The sequence below is a fragment of the Plecotus auritus genome (genome assembly GCF_963455305.1).
Source record: "Plecotus auritus genome assembly, chromosome: 3".
Classification (NCBI taxonomy): domain Eukaryota; kingdom Metazoa; phylum Chordata; class Mammalia; order Chiroptera; family Vespertilionidae; genus Plecotus; species Plecotus auritus.
Window position 1 is genome coordinate 87394866 of NC_137772.1, and position 17621 is coordinate 87412486.

General features: G+C 36.0%; 1 protein-coding gene across 1 annotated transcript in view; it reads right to left on the minus strand.

Moving 5' to 3' along the window:
- The window catches only part of VWA8 (von Willebrand factor A domain containing 8), a 407937-nt gene that overhangs the window by 287166 nt on the left and 103150 nt on the right, over positions 1–17621 (minus strand). The window contains exons 10-12 of the mRNA XM_080659387.1: positions 15512–15643; positions 13114–13248; positions 12947–13024 (exon numbers count right to left, since the gene is read on the minus strand). Of these exons, the coding sequence (XP_080515513.1) occupies positions 12947–13024; positions 13114–13248; positions 15512–15643 (345 nt within the window). The remainder of the gene's footprint in view (positions 1–12946; positions 13025–13113; positions 13249–15511; positions 15644–17621) is intronic.

Genomic DNA, 17621 nt, shown 5'->3' on the forward strand with positions numbered 1-17621 from the left:
AGGTACAGTGTACACAGAAGCCAGATGCTGCTTGTTTGAGAGATTTTAGGAAAGGTGAAAGCATGAGTCAAGAGAGGTCACTTGTATGGAAAAGCCACAAGAAATTATTTGGATGGGCCCACAAGTTGAGTAGGAAAGGGTCTCAGGGAATTACCAGGGCGGGGCAAAGAGTGTGAGCCAGGTTGATGGAGAGTCAGATATGGAGCCCGACTGTGTGCTCAGTGGGGAAGCAGGGGATCTCAGAAAAGAAACAATGGCCTCTGCCAGTACTTCTGTGTGGCAAAAAGTTGCCCCCCTGCCCACAGCTCTGGCCCTGATGCCAGACAATTCAGTTCCTACCGTATGTCCCTAGCTCCTTTCAAGCTGCTGCCCTCATGTTAGAGCTCAGAAGGAGTGAGTCCAAATAAGTTCGTGCCCAGGCCCTGCCTAGGACACCAGCAGCCCTCCATCTCACTCACACACAATCATTGCTGGTTTTGACAGACAGAAGTTATGGAGACTTGTCTTCCTAGAACTGGAACCCTGGGCTGGGGGCTCTGGTGTGGGGCTGGAGCCCCTCACTCCTCAGGGGGGACCCCTGCAGCCAAGATATCCCTCCCAATTTTAAACCACCACACATGGATATAGGACCAGTCGTTTCACATCTCCACCCCTCCTACCAGTCTTGATGTGGCTTCTGCTTTAAATCCCTAGTTGTAGGACTTCCATGCAGCTAGAATTCAAGCGGTCCTGAATGATGGTTGTTTTGTAGTTTACATGTATATTGATGTGGATGTGGGAGAAATCAAGTACTGCGTTTACCTAGGCCACCACTTTAACAGGAATGCCACTCTCACTACTTTTATTCAACACGGTATTAGATGTCTTAGCCAAAATAATTAGGTAAGAGAAAGAAATAAAAGGCATCCATATTGGAAAGGATTAAGTAAAATTGTCACTATTTAAAGATGACATTATACTATATGTAGAAAACCCTGTGGACTTCATCAAAACAGAACTAATGAACAAATTCAGTACAGTTTCAGGATATAAAATCAATAGCAAAAATCTGTTGCATTTCTATGCACTAATAATGAACTACTGGATAGAGAAATTAAGAAAATAACACAGTTTACAATTGTATCAAAAAGAATAAAATAGTAAGAATGAATTTAACAAAGAAAGTAAAAGACCTGTATATTGGAAACTATGAGACATTAAAGAAAGAAACTGAAGAAGAAACAAATAAATGGAAAGATACCCATTGGATAGGAAGAATCAATATTATTAAAATGTCCATACCACCAAAGCAATCTACATATTCAGTGCAGTCCTATCAATGGATGGCATTTTTCACAGAACTAGAGCAAACAACCTAAAATTTGTATCAAGCCATAAAAATATCCTGAATAGCCAGAGAAATCTTGAGACAGAACAAAGCTGGAGGCTTCACGTTCCCTGATTTCAAATTATATTGTAAGCTATTATAATTAAAACAGTATGGTATTGGCATAAAGACAGACACATAGAACAATGGAACAGAACAGAGCCTAGAAATAAATCCATGCATATATTGTCAATTAATTTATGACAAAACAGCCAAGAACATGCAATGAGGAAAGGGCAGTCTCTTCAATAAATGGTGTTGGGAAAATGTTACAGCACATGCAAAAGAATGAACCTGAACCGCTATCTTACATCATATACAAAAATTAACTCAAAATAGATTAAAGACTTGAGTGTCAAGATCTGAAACCATAAAACTGTCAGAAGAAAATATAGGCAATAAACTCCTTGACAAAGATCTTGAAGGCGGTTTTTGAATCTGCCACTTAAAAAAAAGGCAACATCATACTAAAAAGCATCTGTGCAGCAAAGGAAGCCATCAAGAAAATGAAAAAGCAACCTACTGAATGAGAAAATATTTATGAATCATATATATAATAAAGAGCTAATATCCAAAATACATAAAAACTCATACAACTCAAAATTAACAAACAAAAAAACAATCAATTAAAAAATAGTATCTGAATAGACATTTTCCCAAAGAAGATATATAGATATCTAACAAGTACATGAAAAGATGCTCTACCTCATCAATCATCAGGGAAATGGAAATCAAAACCACATGAAATATTACCTCACATCTGTTCGAATGGCTATTATTAAAAAGACTAGAAATAACAAGTGTTGGTGAGGATGTAGAGAAAAAGGATCCCTGTGCAGTATTAGTGGGAATGTAAAATGTTGCAGCCATTATGGAAAATAGTATAGAGGTTCCTCAGAAAATTCAAAATAGAACCATGTGATCCAGCATCCCACTTCTGGGTATTTATTAGAAGAAAACAGAAACAGTAACTTGAAATGTTTATACACCCCTATGTTCATTTCAGCATTATTTACCAAAGCCAAGATATGAAAATAGCCCAAGTGTCCATCTATAGATGAATAAAGAAGATGTAATATATATGTATGTAAATAATATTCTAAATCTAAGAATATTATTCAGCCATAAGAAAGAATGAAATATTGCCATTTCCAACACCATTCATGGACCTCAAGGGCATTATGCTAAGTGAAATAAGTTAGACTGAGAAAGCAAATCCCACATATGTATTATGTATAGAATCTAATAAAATAAATAAACTAAGCTTAGACATACAGAATAGATTGATGGTTACCAGAGGTAGGGAATGGGGATGAGAGAAACAGGTGAATTTTTTTTTAGTTTAAATAAACTGAATAATAATAATAAAAAGCCAGGGTAAAGTAAGAAAGAACAAAATTCAGTGTTGGAAGAACAGATTAGGCAAAACCCAGGCTGGAAACAGAAGGAAAGCTTAGGAAGCTAGTGTTGGTAACTAGGTGAGAAGTCCTGAGCATTAGAAACAAAGCTAAAGTAGTAGGAACACAGAGAAGTATTGACATTTAAACACTAATAAAAATGAGTTAAGGTACCTAGCAATTAAACAGAGCAAACTACTAGTACATGCAACATTGTGATGAATCTCAAATGCATTATTAAAGTGAAAGAAACCAGACTCAAGAGGCACAAATTTTTTAATTCCATTCATATGCCAGTTTGGAAAAGGCAAAAGTAATAAAACAGAAAACATATCAGTGTTTGCCAGGAAAGAGGCGTGACTAAATATTTTTTAGGTGACAGAAATATTTTATATCTCAATCATGGTGGTTATATCTCAATGTGTTTGGCAAAATGGACTGAATTTTACTATATGTTAATTAAACCTCAATAAACATTACTTTAAGAAAAACCAAATGTGATAAGGTAGAACACAGCCAAATTTATTCGTTTATATATTGCTTATGACTGTTTTTCCACTACAACAGCAGAGTTGAGTAGTTTCAACAGGGACTGCCAAGTTCACAAAGCCTAAAATATCAAAGCCTAAAATATTTACTATCTGGTCTTTAAAAAAAAAAAAGCCAGGTTACTAAGCGGTTAGAGCATTAACCTCATACCAAAGGGTTCAATTCCTGGCCAAAGGCACATACCTGAATTGAAGGTTCGATCCCTGTCTCCCTGATGTTTCTCTCCCTCCCTCCCTCTCTTTCACTCAAGAAAAATAAATGCAAAAGTAACTTCAGGTGAAAATTAACCAAAAAAAAAAAAAAAAAGGCTTTTCAACCTTGTTATAAAGTACTATCACCCACTGGTTTGGTTCTTATTCAACAAACTTGTCCATAAAATGAATAGGAAGAAGGTAACAGAATGTGCGTAAATGTTCTATTCAAATTACTGGGGTATAGAAATGAGTTCTTTTCCAAATACAGCCTGAATTAAGTCTCCAATCAGTTCTCAATAACAGCTACAGATATTCTAAAAGAAACTTTCACAAAAACTTCCCATTATAATCACCACATCTCCCATTTGGACCTACTATTTATATTATAAACCTGTTGGATTTTGTGTTGTTGTTAAAGTGACAAAAACGCTGGCCTTTTATTTAAGTAATTAGCTACAATCTATATAACTGCTTCTTTATATGACTTCTACCTGAAACAACTAGCTTTCCAGTGTATTTGAAGTAGGAATTCAAATAATTAGAGAAGTATTATAAACTGACTTTCACTTCTTTTTTGAAGCTGGAAAATATGAATAACAAAGTATGTGGCATTTTTACATAAATAATAAAGCACAAGTACTATGTGAAGATTTTTTAAATGTGATAACAGAAATTATATTAGCTGCCTAAAAAAAAGCCTCCATTATATAACTTGTACTTATTTCATTATTTATTTTTAAAATGAAGAAATATTATAAAATGTTAGTATGCATAGGCAATAATTATAATGGTGAATTATAATTAGTTGGGCATAAACTTGGGGTTGCATTACAGAGAGTCACCCATTCTCTATCATTTTCAATAATGTATATTTATGAAGCAACTTATTGGAGTAAAGGTTATACTTCCTACCTTTGCAATTTAATTTATAAAATTCCTTGTGTGTGCAATTGACACGTGCATACTAGTAGTTTGATGAAACTTACTGAGATGATTATTTAAACATGGTGTAATATTTATAATTTTACAATTATGAATAACACCATAATGCATTATAATTTATCTATTAAATTATGGCAAAGAACGTGATAGTTATTGGCCTGTTTATAGCATGCCTCTGATATTATAGGCAGGAAATATAAAATCATATACTAGTATACTAAAAATGTCCCTTCAAATTAGAAGGGAAATTTTACTCTAACTTTTTAAATTTTATACCGTACTAAGTTTTATATTCATATAGATTAAAATAAAATTTAAAAATATATTCTACATAAAGGAGGCAGGAGACAAAACAACATTATTATCAAGGAGAAGCTGAAAAATACATGAAATAGAAGCCTCAGTAAGCCTGGGACTTGAAGGGATTACTTGAGTCAAGCATTTCAAGTTCTTATATGATAATGATATACATTGTTCTTTAAAAATAAATTTTATTTTTAAAAAATTTGAAGGAGTTGAGATATGTCAACTCTTAAAATAGCATTATGAAGGTTATTCTATGTGTGAAAAGAAAAAATTTCAAAGAAGACAGAAAGGATGACAGAGTGTAGCAAAATAATAAATCAAAAAACAAGAGGAGCTACAGAATGATGTAGAAAGTCAGCCTCCAATGTGGACTATAAACCACTTAAGTGAATACAGATATCCTGAAATTTTGATGAGAGAAAAGTGCAAAAAGTCAAGGCAAAAACAAGAAGCAAGTAAATAAATCCAAGACAAAGAAGTGAAAACAAACCAGAGAGAATAAAAGAAGTAAAGGTATTTCCACTGTATCTGGATAAACAGGAAGAAGTAGGGATTATAGATTAGATGGAAGAGGGAGAAAAGGATTTGGTTTCAACTTAGCTATAGGAAGAAAAACTTAGCCAAGGAGCCATGGCCAGTGTGGCTCAGTTGGTCGCAGTGTCATCCTGTACACCCAAAGAGTTCAGGTTGGATCCCCAGTCTGAACACATATGAGAAGCAACTGATCAATGTTTCTCTCTCACATCAATGTTTGTTTCTCTCTCTCTCCCATCTTCCTCTCTTTAAAAATAAATAAATTTAAAATTTAGCCAAGGGGTTAAAAATGATCCTAAGATTTCAACATGTTTTAGACAGTAATTATTTCATTAAAAGTCCCTTAAATGTATTTGATCTTAAATTGTGATTGGAGTTGACTTCGCTTTTAATCCAACCAGTACTTAAACAGAAGAAAGAGATCTTAAATCTGGTGCTGTTTATGGTGTAGAAAGAAATCTGGAAATATGCCCTTATCTGGTTGTGAAGGAAAAGAATAATAACTTGTGATTCTTCAACACTATGAAACCACTGGCTTCAACATTAAAAAAAGAATAACCAGTTAAACCTAACTGGTTTAACACTTGCACCAAACACTTGCACCAAATTAACCTATTATGAAAATCATTTTATGTATCGCCACAAATTTGTGTTAAGATTCTGTTTTTCTTCATCTGAAATGCAGTTCTAAAAATAGTCAAGTCTAAAAATAAGGCAGAACCCACAGATTAAGTGTAGCTTTATACATGCACACGTAACAGGGAAATCTCCACATCAAGGAAAACAGATGTTGGGTTACTTATCTACCCTGAATTCTCTGTCAGGTCTGGAAATTTTTCATTAATTCGGACTATATTATTATAAAACCCAAATCCATTATTTAATTCTATTAAATTACTTCCTCTGTCCCAGAGAGATCAATGAGCTCTAATAAATATGAAATGTGAGCAATAAAAGTCTTATATTTGATCTCAGGAGCTTGGTTTCTATGATGAAAACCAAGTGATTAACAGTTTCAAAATCTGCAAATGTCAATACAGTGCCTGATATATGTTTTGGTCCAGTTCATGAAAAGAAGTCATGAGAAAGAAACAAACTCACTTAAAAATAGGTTACCATTATTATTTCTCTACTAGAGGCCCGGTGCATGAATTCATGCACGGGTGGGGTCCCTCGGCCTGGCTGGGGAGTGGGCTTATCGGGGCCGCAGAAGGTTGGCCAGGGGAAGGGGCTGGAGAGGTTGGCTGGCAGGGGAGGGGCAACTTTCTGAGTCCATACTTCCAGAAACCTCTTTTCTCCTAGACATTTCTCTAAAGATTAATATAGAGAAAAGTAAAATTAGAAAAGGGTTTTCAGAATATGTGATTAGTTTGCTTATTTCTGTACCAGTTTTCCAAATCCTTGTAGGATATCTACAAGGTAGACAGTGTATATTCAGAGGATGAACAAAATATTCTTATGGGAGCCCTGGCTGATGTGGCTAAGTTGGTTTGGTGTTGTCCCATGCACTGAAAGATTACCAGTTAGATTCCTGATCAGCGAACATGCCTGGGTTTCGGGCTTGATCCCCAGTAGGGGGCATGCAGGAGGCAGTAGATCAATGTTTCACTCTCACATCAATGTTTCTCTCTCTCTTCTCTCCACCCCCGCTTCCTCTCTCTCTCTAAGAATCAATAAAAAAAAATTTTTTTTAATATTCTTATGGGAAACTTAAGTTCCTTTCAGTTATCATTACCTATGTTTTTCAGATAGAGGATTAATAAAATAAGATTAAACTAGAGGCCCGATGCACGAAATTCGTGCAAGAGTAGGCCTTCCTTCCCCCAGCTGCCGACACAGGCTTCCCTCTGGCACCCAGAACCCGGGCTTCCCTCCAGCCACCAGCAGGCACCTGGGACCCAGACTTCCCTAGCAGCCCCGGCTTCGTCCAGAAGGTCATCCGGTCTAATGAGCGTATTACGTTTTTATTATTATAGATTATCTTATTCCGTGGCAGAAACTAGAAGAGACTGACTTCATATTTCAAAAGAGTATCAGGAAAAAGAATGCCTTGCCATAAACTTTAATGGTAGCATCTTCCTACCATTGTTTATCCATTAATCAACAAACTAAACATGAAAGTAAAAAAAAAATTTTTTTAAGTTTTGTAAGCTTATTGTCACTCTCCAAAAATATATACTTCTTTCACATATAAAGATAACATTCTCAATGGCAAGATGCTTTAGATAGTTTTGCAGTGGAGCGGAGAGATCAGAATTGATGGCTATATACATAATCTCTTGCTGGGTTCTTCTTTTAAAGGATAGCAGAATGAAGTGACCATAGTTTTAACAGCTCAAGCATATGATCTTAGGATAGTTTATCACTACAATAAAGAAATCACTGTAAACTAACTACAGAAATTTGATGCAGAAAGAGGACTGTCTGGAAAAAGATGAGGCAGAATTTCCAGCTTTCACTAGAAGGAGAGTTTTTATTTTCATGTGAAGAAAATAATCATGTATATAATTTTAGAAATAATACTAATAACAAATTGGGATGGAGTCAAAAAGAAAATAAATATCATCCTCAAAAGGTCTTTTCCATATGATTGCAAAGCAATGGCACTTGAAAAGTTTAATTATGCTTGTATTTACCCTTGTCATATAAGTGGAATATAACATATTTATAATAGAATTTAACCTGTTTTACATCCTGTATGGCAGCAACTTTGCCCTCTTGCACTCTGGGACCCCTTGGGGGATGTTGGAAAGCCAGTTTCGGCCCGATCCCCACAGGCCAAGCCGAGGAACCCCACCTGCCAGAGGGACCCCACTCACTCTGCAGAAGCCCTTCGAGCAGGAGGTTGGCTCCAGGACATGTCCGGCCCATCTCACCCAGTCCCACCCCACCGGCCAACTTCTAATTAATTTCCTTTCAATCTGCACAAATCTGTGCACCGGGTCACTTGTATATTTATAACAGAATTTAACCTGTTTTACAATAATATTGATGATTTTTTTCAATCCCAGTATTTAGTAGAAAAGTATTTTTACTGGAAATTAGAAATTCGATGGTTAAGAGATTGATGAGCTGATAGAATGCCCTCCTCAGATCACTTCTAACATGATCTGTGGAGGGTAAAGGTCAAATGAATTAGCATAGTAAGCTAACCACCTGTCTTCTAACCTCTGATAAAGACACCAAGAGAGGTAATTCTGCAAGAGGGTAAGGTATTCTTCATGGCATCTTCCATAAACTAAGTTAAAGATATTACCCTCCCCTGAATTCCTTATTTCCCTTTAAAAAATCCAACAGACCTAGAATCAATATATAAAAATTCATTTCAAAAATATTTTCAGTGAATTCCAAGACTTGCTGCTGTACAATGTAAACATTTCTTTTCCCTACATGTTTATCTCTCAAGACTCAGGATATCACTACTAATTTAAGTACCTTCACCTTAATTCATATTCTTCATGACTTCATAATCTTGATCACATGCTTTTTCATTAATTTCATCTTTTAAGATCATAAAGTACTTCTTAGTAAATATTTGAACCTTTTAAGTTTTCTAATCAGTTAATTATCTATTTTCCTTTATCTCCTTTTTTACCTATGTACTTTTTACTATCTTTCTTGAAATATGACAATGAAAACTGTACAAAATAGTAGGGGTATAAAGCCACCATAGTTTTGTACAAAGGAAGGATGTTTTCTCTTTTGTTTCTAAAATTATTTTCAATGCAACTCCAAATCCTAAATAACTTGGTGCTCTGAATGAGTTTAAACTACACAGAAGAAAGAGAAAATTTAATTTCAGGGGGAATTCTCACATATCTTTTACAACAGATTATCCTGCTTATAGCCCAAAAGTTACCAGTACCATGTGATTATAATTCCTTCTAAATTCTGACCACTTCAACCAATAGGCACAAAGTACCTTAAAGCAGCACGAAGCAGTATCCTCAACATAATCATTTGAAATATGAGTTGTTAACAAAATTTTCTGTGATCCAAGGTCACTACAAGAATTTCCCAGGACCAAACCAGAAAGGGTTGGACCTGCATTACCACCATTTGTCCACCATCCAGAACTGAAATATCATCGCTGACATGTTCACATAAGGAAATGTTTGACATTGAAATTGGAACTCAAAAGAACTGTTGTCCCAGAAAGAAACTCACTATAGACTGATTCACTTGCCTCTCAGCATAACCATTATTGCTTGTCTCATTTTTCGGTTCTTATAAGTGTATTTCTAGTATCACATGATATCACTCATCTAGGGGAAATAATGAACAACATAAACTGATGAACAAAAACAGACCCGGAGACAGGGAAGCATCGATCAGACTGTCAAACCTCAGAGGGAAGGTAGGGGAGGGTGGGGGTAAGGGGGAGAGATCAACCAAAGGACTTGTATGCATGCATATAAGCCTAACCAATGGACACAGACAACAGGGGGGTGGGGGCATGCGTGGGGAGGGGTTTGGGATGGGAATGGGGGGATGAGGACAAATATGTGATACCTTAATCAATAAAGAAATTAATAATTAAAAAAAGAAGCTGGTTTAAATGTCATTTTTCAAAAATAAGAACTTTTTGTTGTTAATCCTCACACAAGGATATTGTTTAGAGAGAGTGGAAGGGAGTGAGGGAGGGGGGAAGACAGAGAGAGAGAAATAACAATGAAAGAGAAACAGTTCAATTGGTTGCCTCCTGCACATGCCCTGACCTGGGCCAGGGTTCAAACCCGAAACCCTTTGGTACATGGGCTGAAGCTCTAACCACGGAGAACACTGGCCAAGAAAAAATTAAGAACATTTTATATATAAATATACTCAGTAAAGATAAAAATGTTTAACCAAAGAATAAACTAAAAACAAAAAAATGCATCTAAAATGTAAATAAACAGGATCACAACTACTTCCAAAACTGTTCAAAGACTAAAAAGAAAGACTCTTCTTAAAGTAAAAAGATATCAAAATCACCCAAAGACTAATATATAAAATCAATAAATTAGAAGAATAAAAATGTCTTAGGATTCATTATCACCAAAAAATACATGACAGAAAATTTCACTCTGTAAAAACACAAGCTGTAAGTCTGCTGTTTCATTATACTGTGTACAACATGTACATCCACTAAAATAATCTACTAAAACACACATAGGAATAAATTTAACCGAAGAGATGAAAGGCTTATACACTGAAAATATAAAACACTGCTGAAAGAACTTAAAGAAGACATAAATAAATAGAAAAACATCCATGGACAGAGATTGGAAGACAATATTAAAATGACAATACTACCTACCCAAAGTGATCTACAGATTCAATGCAATCAATCCCTATTAAATTTCAACAGCATTTTTTTTCATAAGTAGAAAAATATAACCTAAGATTCATATGAAATCTCAAGAGGCCCCGAATAGCAAAGCAATCCTGGAAAAGAAAACAAAGCTGGAGGTCTCACACTTCCTGATTTCAAAACTTACTACAATGCTATAGCAATCCAAACAGTGTGATACTGATATGACATACATATAGACCAATGGAATGGAGAACCCAGAAATAAACCCTTCCATATAAAGTCAACTGATTTTTGACAAGGATGCCAAGACCATCCCATGGGAAAAAGACAGTCTTTTCAGCAAATAGTGCTGAAAAAACTGGATATTCACATGCAGAAGTTGAAGCTGGACCTTTCCAGGGGTGGGCAAACTTTTTGACTCGAGGGTCCAGTTTAAGGGTTCTTAAACTGGACCGGAGGGCCGGAACAAAGGCATGGATGGAGTGTTTGTGTGAACTAATATAAATTCAAAGTAAAGGAGCGGAGGGGAGAGCAAGAGAACCCTCCACTCTTTCGGCTCCGCGGGCCGGAAAGAACAGCCGAACGGGCTGGATCCGGCCCGCGGGCCGTAGTTTGCCCACGGCTGCTTTACACCATATATAAAAATTAACTCAAAATGACTCAGAGATATAAATGGAAGTACTAAAACTGTAAAGCTATTAGAAGAAAACATGGGGAAAATTCATAATATTGGACTTGGCAATAATTTATTGACTATAACACCAAAAACACAGGCAACAAAAAGATAAATTAGATTTTATCAAAATTAAAACCTTTGTGCATCAAAAGATACTATGAAGCAGTGAGAAGACAACCCACAGAATGAGAGAAAATATTTGCAAATCATATATCTGAGAATGAATTTATATTCAGAATACATAAAGAACTCCTACAACTGAATAACAAAAAAAGACAACCCAGTTAAAACATTGGCAAGAAACTTAAATAGGCATTTCTACAAGTAAGATACACAAATGGCAAATAAGTACATGAAAAGATGCTCAATATCAAAACTACAATGAGTTACCACTTCACACCCTTTTGGATGGCTACTATAAAGTAGAAAATAAGTATTGACAAGAATATGAGGGAATTGGAACCTGTGTATTGCTGGTGGGAATGTAAAATGGTGCAGCTACTATGGACTCCTCAAAAAGGTTAAACACAGAATTACAATATGATTCAGCAATACCAAGGGACTCAAACAGATACTTGTACAATTATTGTATAATAATTTATAGTAGAATTACTTAAAATAGCCAAAATTTATCAGTATGTGAATGGACAAACAAAAAGGGGCATATACATACAACCAAATATTATTCAGCCATAAAAGTTAATGAAATTCTGATATCTACACTAATAAAAGAGAAACATGCAAATTGACCATCCCTCCACTACGCCCACCAGCCAATCAGAGTGAGTATGCAAATTAACCCAACAAAGATGGTGGTTAATTTGCATAAGCAGGCCGGAGCGAAGACTGAAGACAGCGTAGAAGGAAGCCAAGTGCTGCAGAAGGGAGCGAAGCAGTGGAGAAGGGAGGGAACCGAGGCAGCGAAGACGGGAGCAGAGCCGCAAGAAGCCCTATTCTTGCAGGAATAGTCCCGAGGAAGCCCTATTCTTGCAGGAATCTTCCTGCAACGGGCCTCTAGTATGCTATAACATGGCTAAATATGGAAAACAACATGCTAAGTAATATAAGCTATAGACAAAAGGATAATAAGTATATGATTCTACTTATATGAGGTACCTAGAATAAGCAAATTCACAGGGATAGAAAATTACACAGAGGTTACCAGAGTCTGAGGGAAGGGATAAATTGAAAGTTATTGTTTAATGGGTACAGAGTTTCTATTTGGGATGATAAAAAGTTCTAGAAATAGATAGTGGTGACAGTTACACAACATTATGAATGTACTTAATGCAAATGAATTGTACACATAAAAATGGTAAATTTTATGTTATGCATATTTTACCACAACAAAAAATAATCTATTTGGTGAGTACCTACTTATATCTCACTGCTGCTAAAATGTACCTTATTTAGAATTCCAAATTACGATTAAATGTAATGTGTGTTTGTACATGCACATACAATGAATCTCCCTTTAAAAAGAAATCCTGGCATGCTATGCCCACCAGATATAACATGCCTTCAAAGTTCCAAATTATGATACCTGTACTCCAATTTGATTGCTATTTCAGTTATTTATCTACAGTGAAATTAATGGGTAATAAGTTAAGGGAAAATACCTATCAATTCTACTGATGGTCTACACATATATGTTTATAGTATAAGTGCTAAAAATGGACAATGTACCTGATAGAGCATGATAGGTTCTATGTTGTATCCCAAGGTATTTGCAAAGTTCTTAGCGATGACTGTTTTTCCACAACCCTACAAACAGAAACACAATACTTTAAGAGAGAAATCAAAACAACCAAAAGTCAGGACACAGAAGTTTGCAGTGAGGCTGCCATTCTTACTTTTCCTCCAATTAAACATATGTCCTTAACCATATGAGACTGCATCATTTCAGCCAGTAGTTGTTTATGGCTTGAAGTCTGTATAAAACGTTCTGATGCATAAGGTTGACTAAATGGCCTAGTCCCAGCTGGCACCTGTAATAAAAGAGAGGTAAATATAATAAGCATACGTTTTTCTCAAAATATTAGTAAGTAAAAGTGCATAACTGCCATTAAAAGCCCCTACTAATTTCTTGCTCAATTCAATTCTATAATCTTTTTGATATTTCAATAGAGCATCAACTATTTTCTCATTCACAGATCTGATGATCATCAGCCAACCTCCAAATCAATCATCCCTCTAAAATGAAAACCCCATGCTGGCAGATATTTTCATAAGAATCATGTAATCTTCATCCTATTTATAACTTATAATAACAATGTCACTGCTTGAAAATGAAGGCTTTTGTCCAAATTCCAGTTATAAGCACAGAATTTAAAATCAGTCCACTCTCCAAAGTCACCAATGACCTGCTGCTGACTTTTGAAATCCATGTCCATAAATCCTTTCCCACTCTTGTTTTAGTTAACCACTCAGAAGCATTTGTTCTTAAAATCTCTCCTTGAATTCCTCATTACCTACTTCTTTTATTTCCTATCTCCTCCTTATTAGTCTCCTATCAGAAGAAGATCTCCATGCTCTGCTGAGGACTCTAGGCTTGATCATACTATATACACATGAACCCTAAAGAATTTTAAGTTTGGAAGTGACAAGATCAGATTTGCATTTTAAAAAGATCAGCCTGGTGGTAACACAGAAGGCTAACTAGAAGTGACTGGAGGCAATGAAGTTAGAAAACTATCACTAAAAGGAAGGAAATAATGAAACCTCGCTCATACTGGATGTCTCTGGATTTACTGTTCAGAATGCCGGTAATGTCCTATTATCTTTCCAACCCTGGCCACCGGAAAACTCTTATGTCATACTTCAAGACTTAGCTCAAGTTCCACCTCCTCTCTGAAACTTTCTCTACTCCTTCGGACTCCTTGTATTACTTCCTTCTCTATATCCCCATAGTCATTCCAATGCAGTCCTTATTTATCTACCTCTATCCTTGACCATCAGCTTGGTGAGGTCATTCATCTGAAGGATTCAGAAAGGTATAGTGGAAAATAATCCTGTCTAGAAGTCCCAGCTGTGATATTTCCTAGCTAGTGATCATGGGTGAATTGATTACCCTCTTTACATCAGTTTTCTAATCTGTAAAAGAAAGATAATAAAACTTACCTCCAGGGTTATTGGGAGATTTAATGACATAATACATATATACAAAGAGACAAATGCAGTGACTAGTACACAGTAGCACTAGTAAAGCCTAATACAGAGCCTGGGTCATAGTAGACATAATCAATGTTCAGTTTGATGAATGAGTAAAACAGTAACATGAATAAGTATTAACACGTTAAGTGCCCAGACTGTTTTGTCTTCCAGACGGAAAGTATAGTGTCAGTCACCAGTGACTGACTGGGTGCTTAACGTGATGATATCACATTAAAACACAACAAAAAGTCTATAATTAAAGTTTGGTCTTTCACAACATAAGAAGGTAAGCCTTTCCTTTCCTCTATTTATTTACAATTTATTTAAGTCAGGATTTTTTCCAAGTTGGGTTTCCTTGAGATAGTTTCCCATTGCCTCTTAAGGTTCTTAGGGGGCTCAAAGAAAGGGTTAGAAAGGACGTTAGAGCAAGCAAATGGAGCTCTATGACCAAATATAATTCCCCTCCTCTGAAAATTGTTCAACTAGAACAGCTCTTCTTTCAACTGTCCCATGTAGTTAACAAAGATTTTACTTAAAAAGTGTTCCCTGCTGCTAAAATTTGTTTGAAAAGATTGACTGTTTCTTACTAAGGACTCAGACTACAAAATGCTTTCATTAATCAACACTTAACTTAATATTCTCAGAGGTCAACTTTTGTTTTTGATAAAAGGCTATCCATATGTTTCTCCTGAACTTTTCCAGTTTAAAACATACATGACTTAGATAAATATAGATACAGATATGCAGATGCTATAGAGTCAAAGAATATTAATAAGGAGATCATACATCCAATTTAGGTCATAAAAATAGGCAGAACCAGGCACATCTTAGAAAGTATAAACTCTGGCCCTGGACACTGTGGCTCAGGTGATTGGAGCGTCATCTCATAAACCTAAAGGTGGCAGGTTTGATTCCAGTCAAGGCATATACCCAGGTGGCAGGTTCAATCCCCGGGCATGGTACTTAAGAGAGACAACCAATTGATGTTTCTCACATTGATGTTTCTCTCTCTCTCTCTCTCTCTCTCTCTCTCTCTCTCTCTCTCCTTTCCTCTCTCTTAAATCAATTTTTTTTAAAGTATAAACTCTGACTCATTACCTTAATGGTCACCTCTTTTTCTGCAATCCGGACAGTAACAGAAGCTTGGGAGATGTGGTTTTCAGTTATCCTCTCCACTCTCACAATCTCTTCAGGAAGCAAAGAGCTTCTTGAATCTTGGAGTTCAAAGCGCTGTAAAATTACAAGAAAATCATGTACTTTACTTTTCATTTTAGTATTAATGTTGGATATCTTGAAGATCCCATCTTAATTAGAACTGAAACTCACTCCACAGTATAAAGGTAGAGGTAAAAAAATTAATGAGAATTTTTTCCTACTTTCATGAATACCATTCTACTTACGCCAATTACTAAAAGTGATATAAAAATTGCCCCCAAATTTTACTAAGGACAGGAAATGGAATTATTGAATTTCTGACTGGTAGACGTTTGCAGCCTACATTTCTTAATAATAAAAATGTTCAGTTTCCTAGAAAGGGATGATGAAACTCATGAAAACATGTAAAGTAAAATAAGGCCTATATCAGTTGATTTCTTCAATAAACTGACCTGAAATTCTTGAAACCAGAACTTCCTAGACATAATTCTGCTGTTTGTGTGTGTGGTTAGCTTAACTGATTACAATAAATTATAACAATCTTCCACAGTATCTGGCATAGTGCCTTCTACAGTGTAGGTTCTCAATATTTATCAAACTGGATTTAAAAGGCCAACATCATTGACTCTTTCTCCATGTGGGCCAATTAGCAATGCTCTAACACTTGGTTATACCCCCTAGTTATGTAAAAAAGGCACAGAGAAAACACAAATAAGTATATGAAAAATGAAAATACTAATTTAAAATTAATTAAATACTATGGCCTACTAATAGCAGCATGTTCAATATGAAAAGCTTAATTCATTTTTAGTATTAATTGCTCCCCGCCCCCCACAATCCAACCATAACATTATCACTACAGTGAAAGGTTGAACCTCAATGAAAGAATAGATTGCCACTTACTCAACAGAATGACACAACCCGAGAAAATAGATTTTTTAAAAGAAAATTATCTTCAACCTTAACATTCTAAACATAGTGGACTAGTTCAAATCTTCGTTTGGTATCATAAGTACTTAAGACAATCACTCACTCCTTTCCCCAAACCTAAGAAAAGTTATCTGTTAGTGCTACTAAACAGAGTAAGTTTTATACTTTATACATTTTATATATGCCAATTCCCATAGTATCACATAATTTGGAAGGAACTGCTTCCATGTTGTAGACATATGACAATTATTGACACCTCAAGTGCTTGCAAAAAATTACACTGTATTTTGAAGGACATTTAATAGGAAAGGAATAAGACCTTAGCCAAGTGTTTAAATTCCTGAGACTTTAGAACCTAGAGCCAATACATTGTAAGAAAACAAACATACTGTATGTACTTAAAGGCATGTTTTTACCCCACCTATAATACTGTCAATCTAAGTTGATATAGGATTGATGTCAGAGCACTTATATTCCAGAAATGAACACTAATGCCTTGAACTATTTGCTAAACTGGTTATGTCATTATAAATAATTCAAGCTAAAATATTTCAGTAGAATAATAATAGTAGACTAGAATAAACTAAGATAGTAAAAAGAACTCAAGTTTCAAGGTGAATTACCATTGCCAGCATAGGAAATTTAGAAGACTGTTGATCAAAAAAGCAACTGAGGAGTAAAATCCTATATAATAAAACCCTAATATGCTAAGTGTCAGTCGTCCAGTCGGCCATTCAACCAATCAAAGCTAATATGCTAATAATATGCTAAGGCCGCTCAACAGCTTGCTATGACATGCACTGACCACCAGGAGGCAGACAGTTGACCAGTTGCTATGACATGTACTGACCACCAGGGGGCAGACACTCCGACTGGTAGGTTAGCTTGCTGCTGGGGTCTGGCCAATCAGGGCTGAGCGAGACAGGCCAGACACGCCCTGGAGCCCTCCTGTGGTCCCTCTCTGGCTGGCCAACCTCCTGTGTCCCTCCCTAGCCCCGATCATGCACTGGTAGGGTCTCTCTGCCTGGCCTGCACTCTCTTACAATATGGGACCCCTCAGGGGATGTCGGAGAGCCAGTTTCGGCCCAATCCCGCAGGCCAGGCCGAGGGACCCCACTGGTGC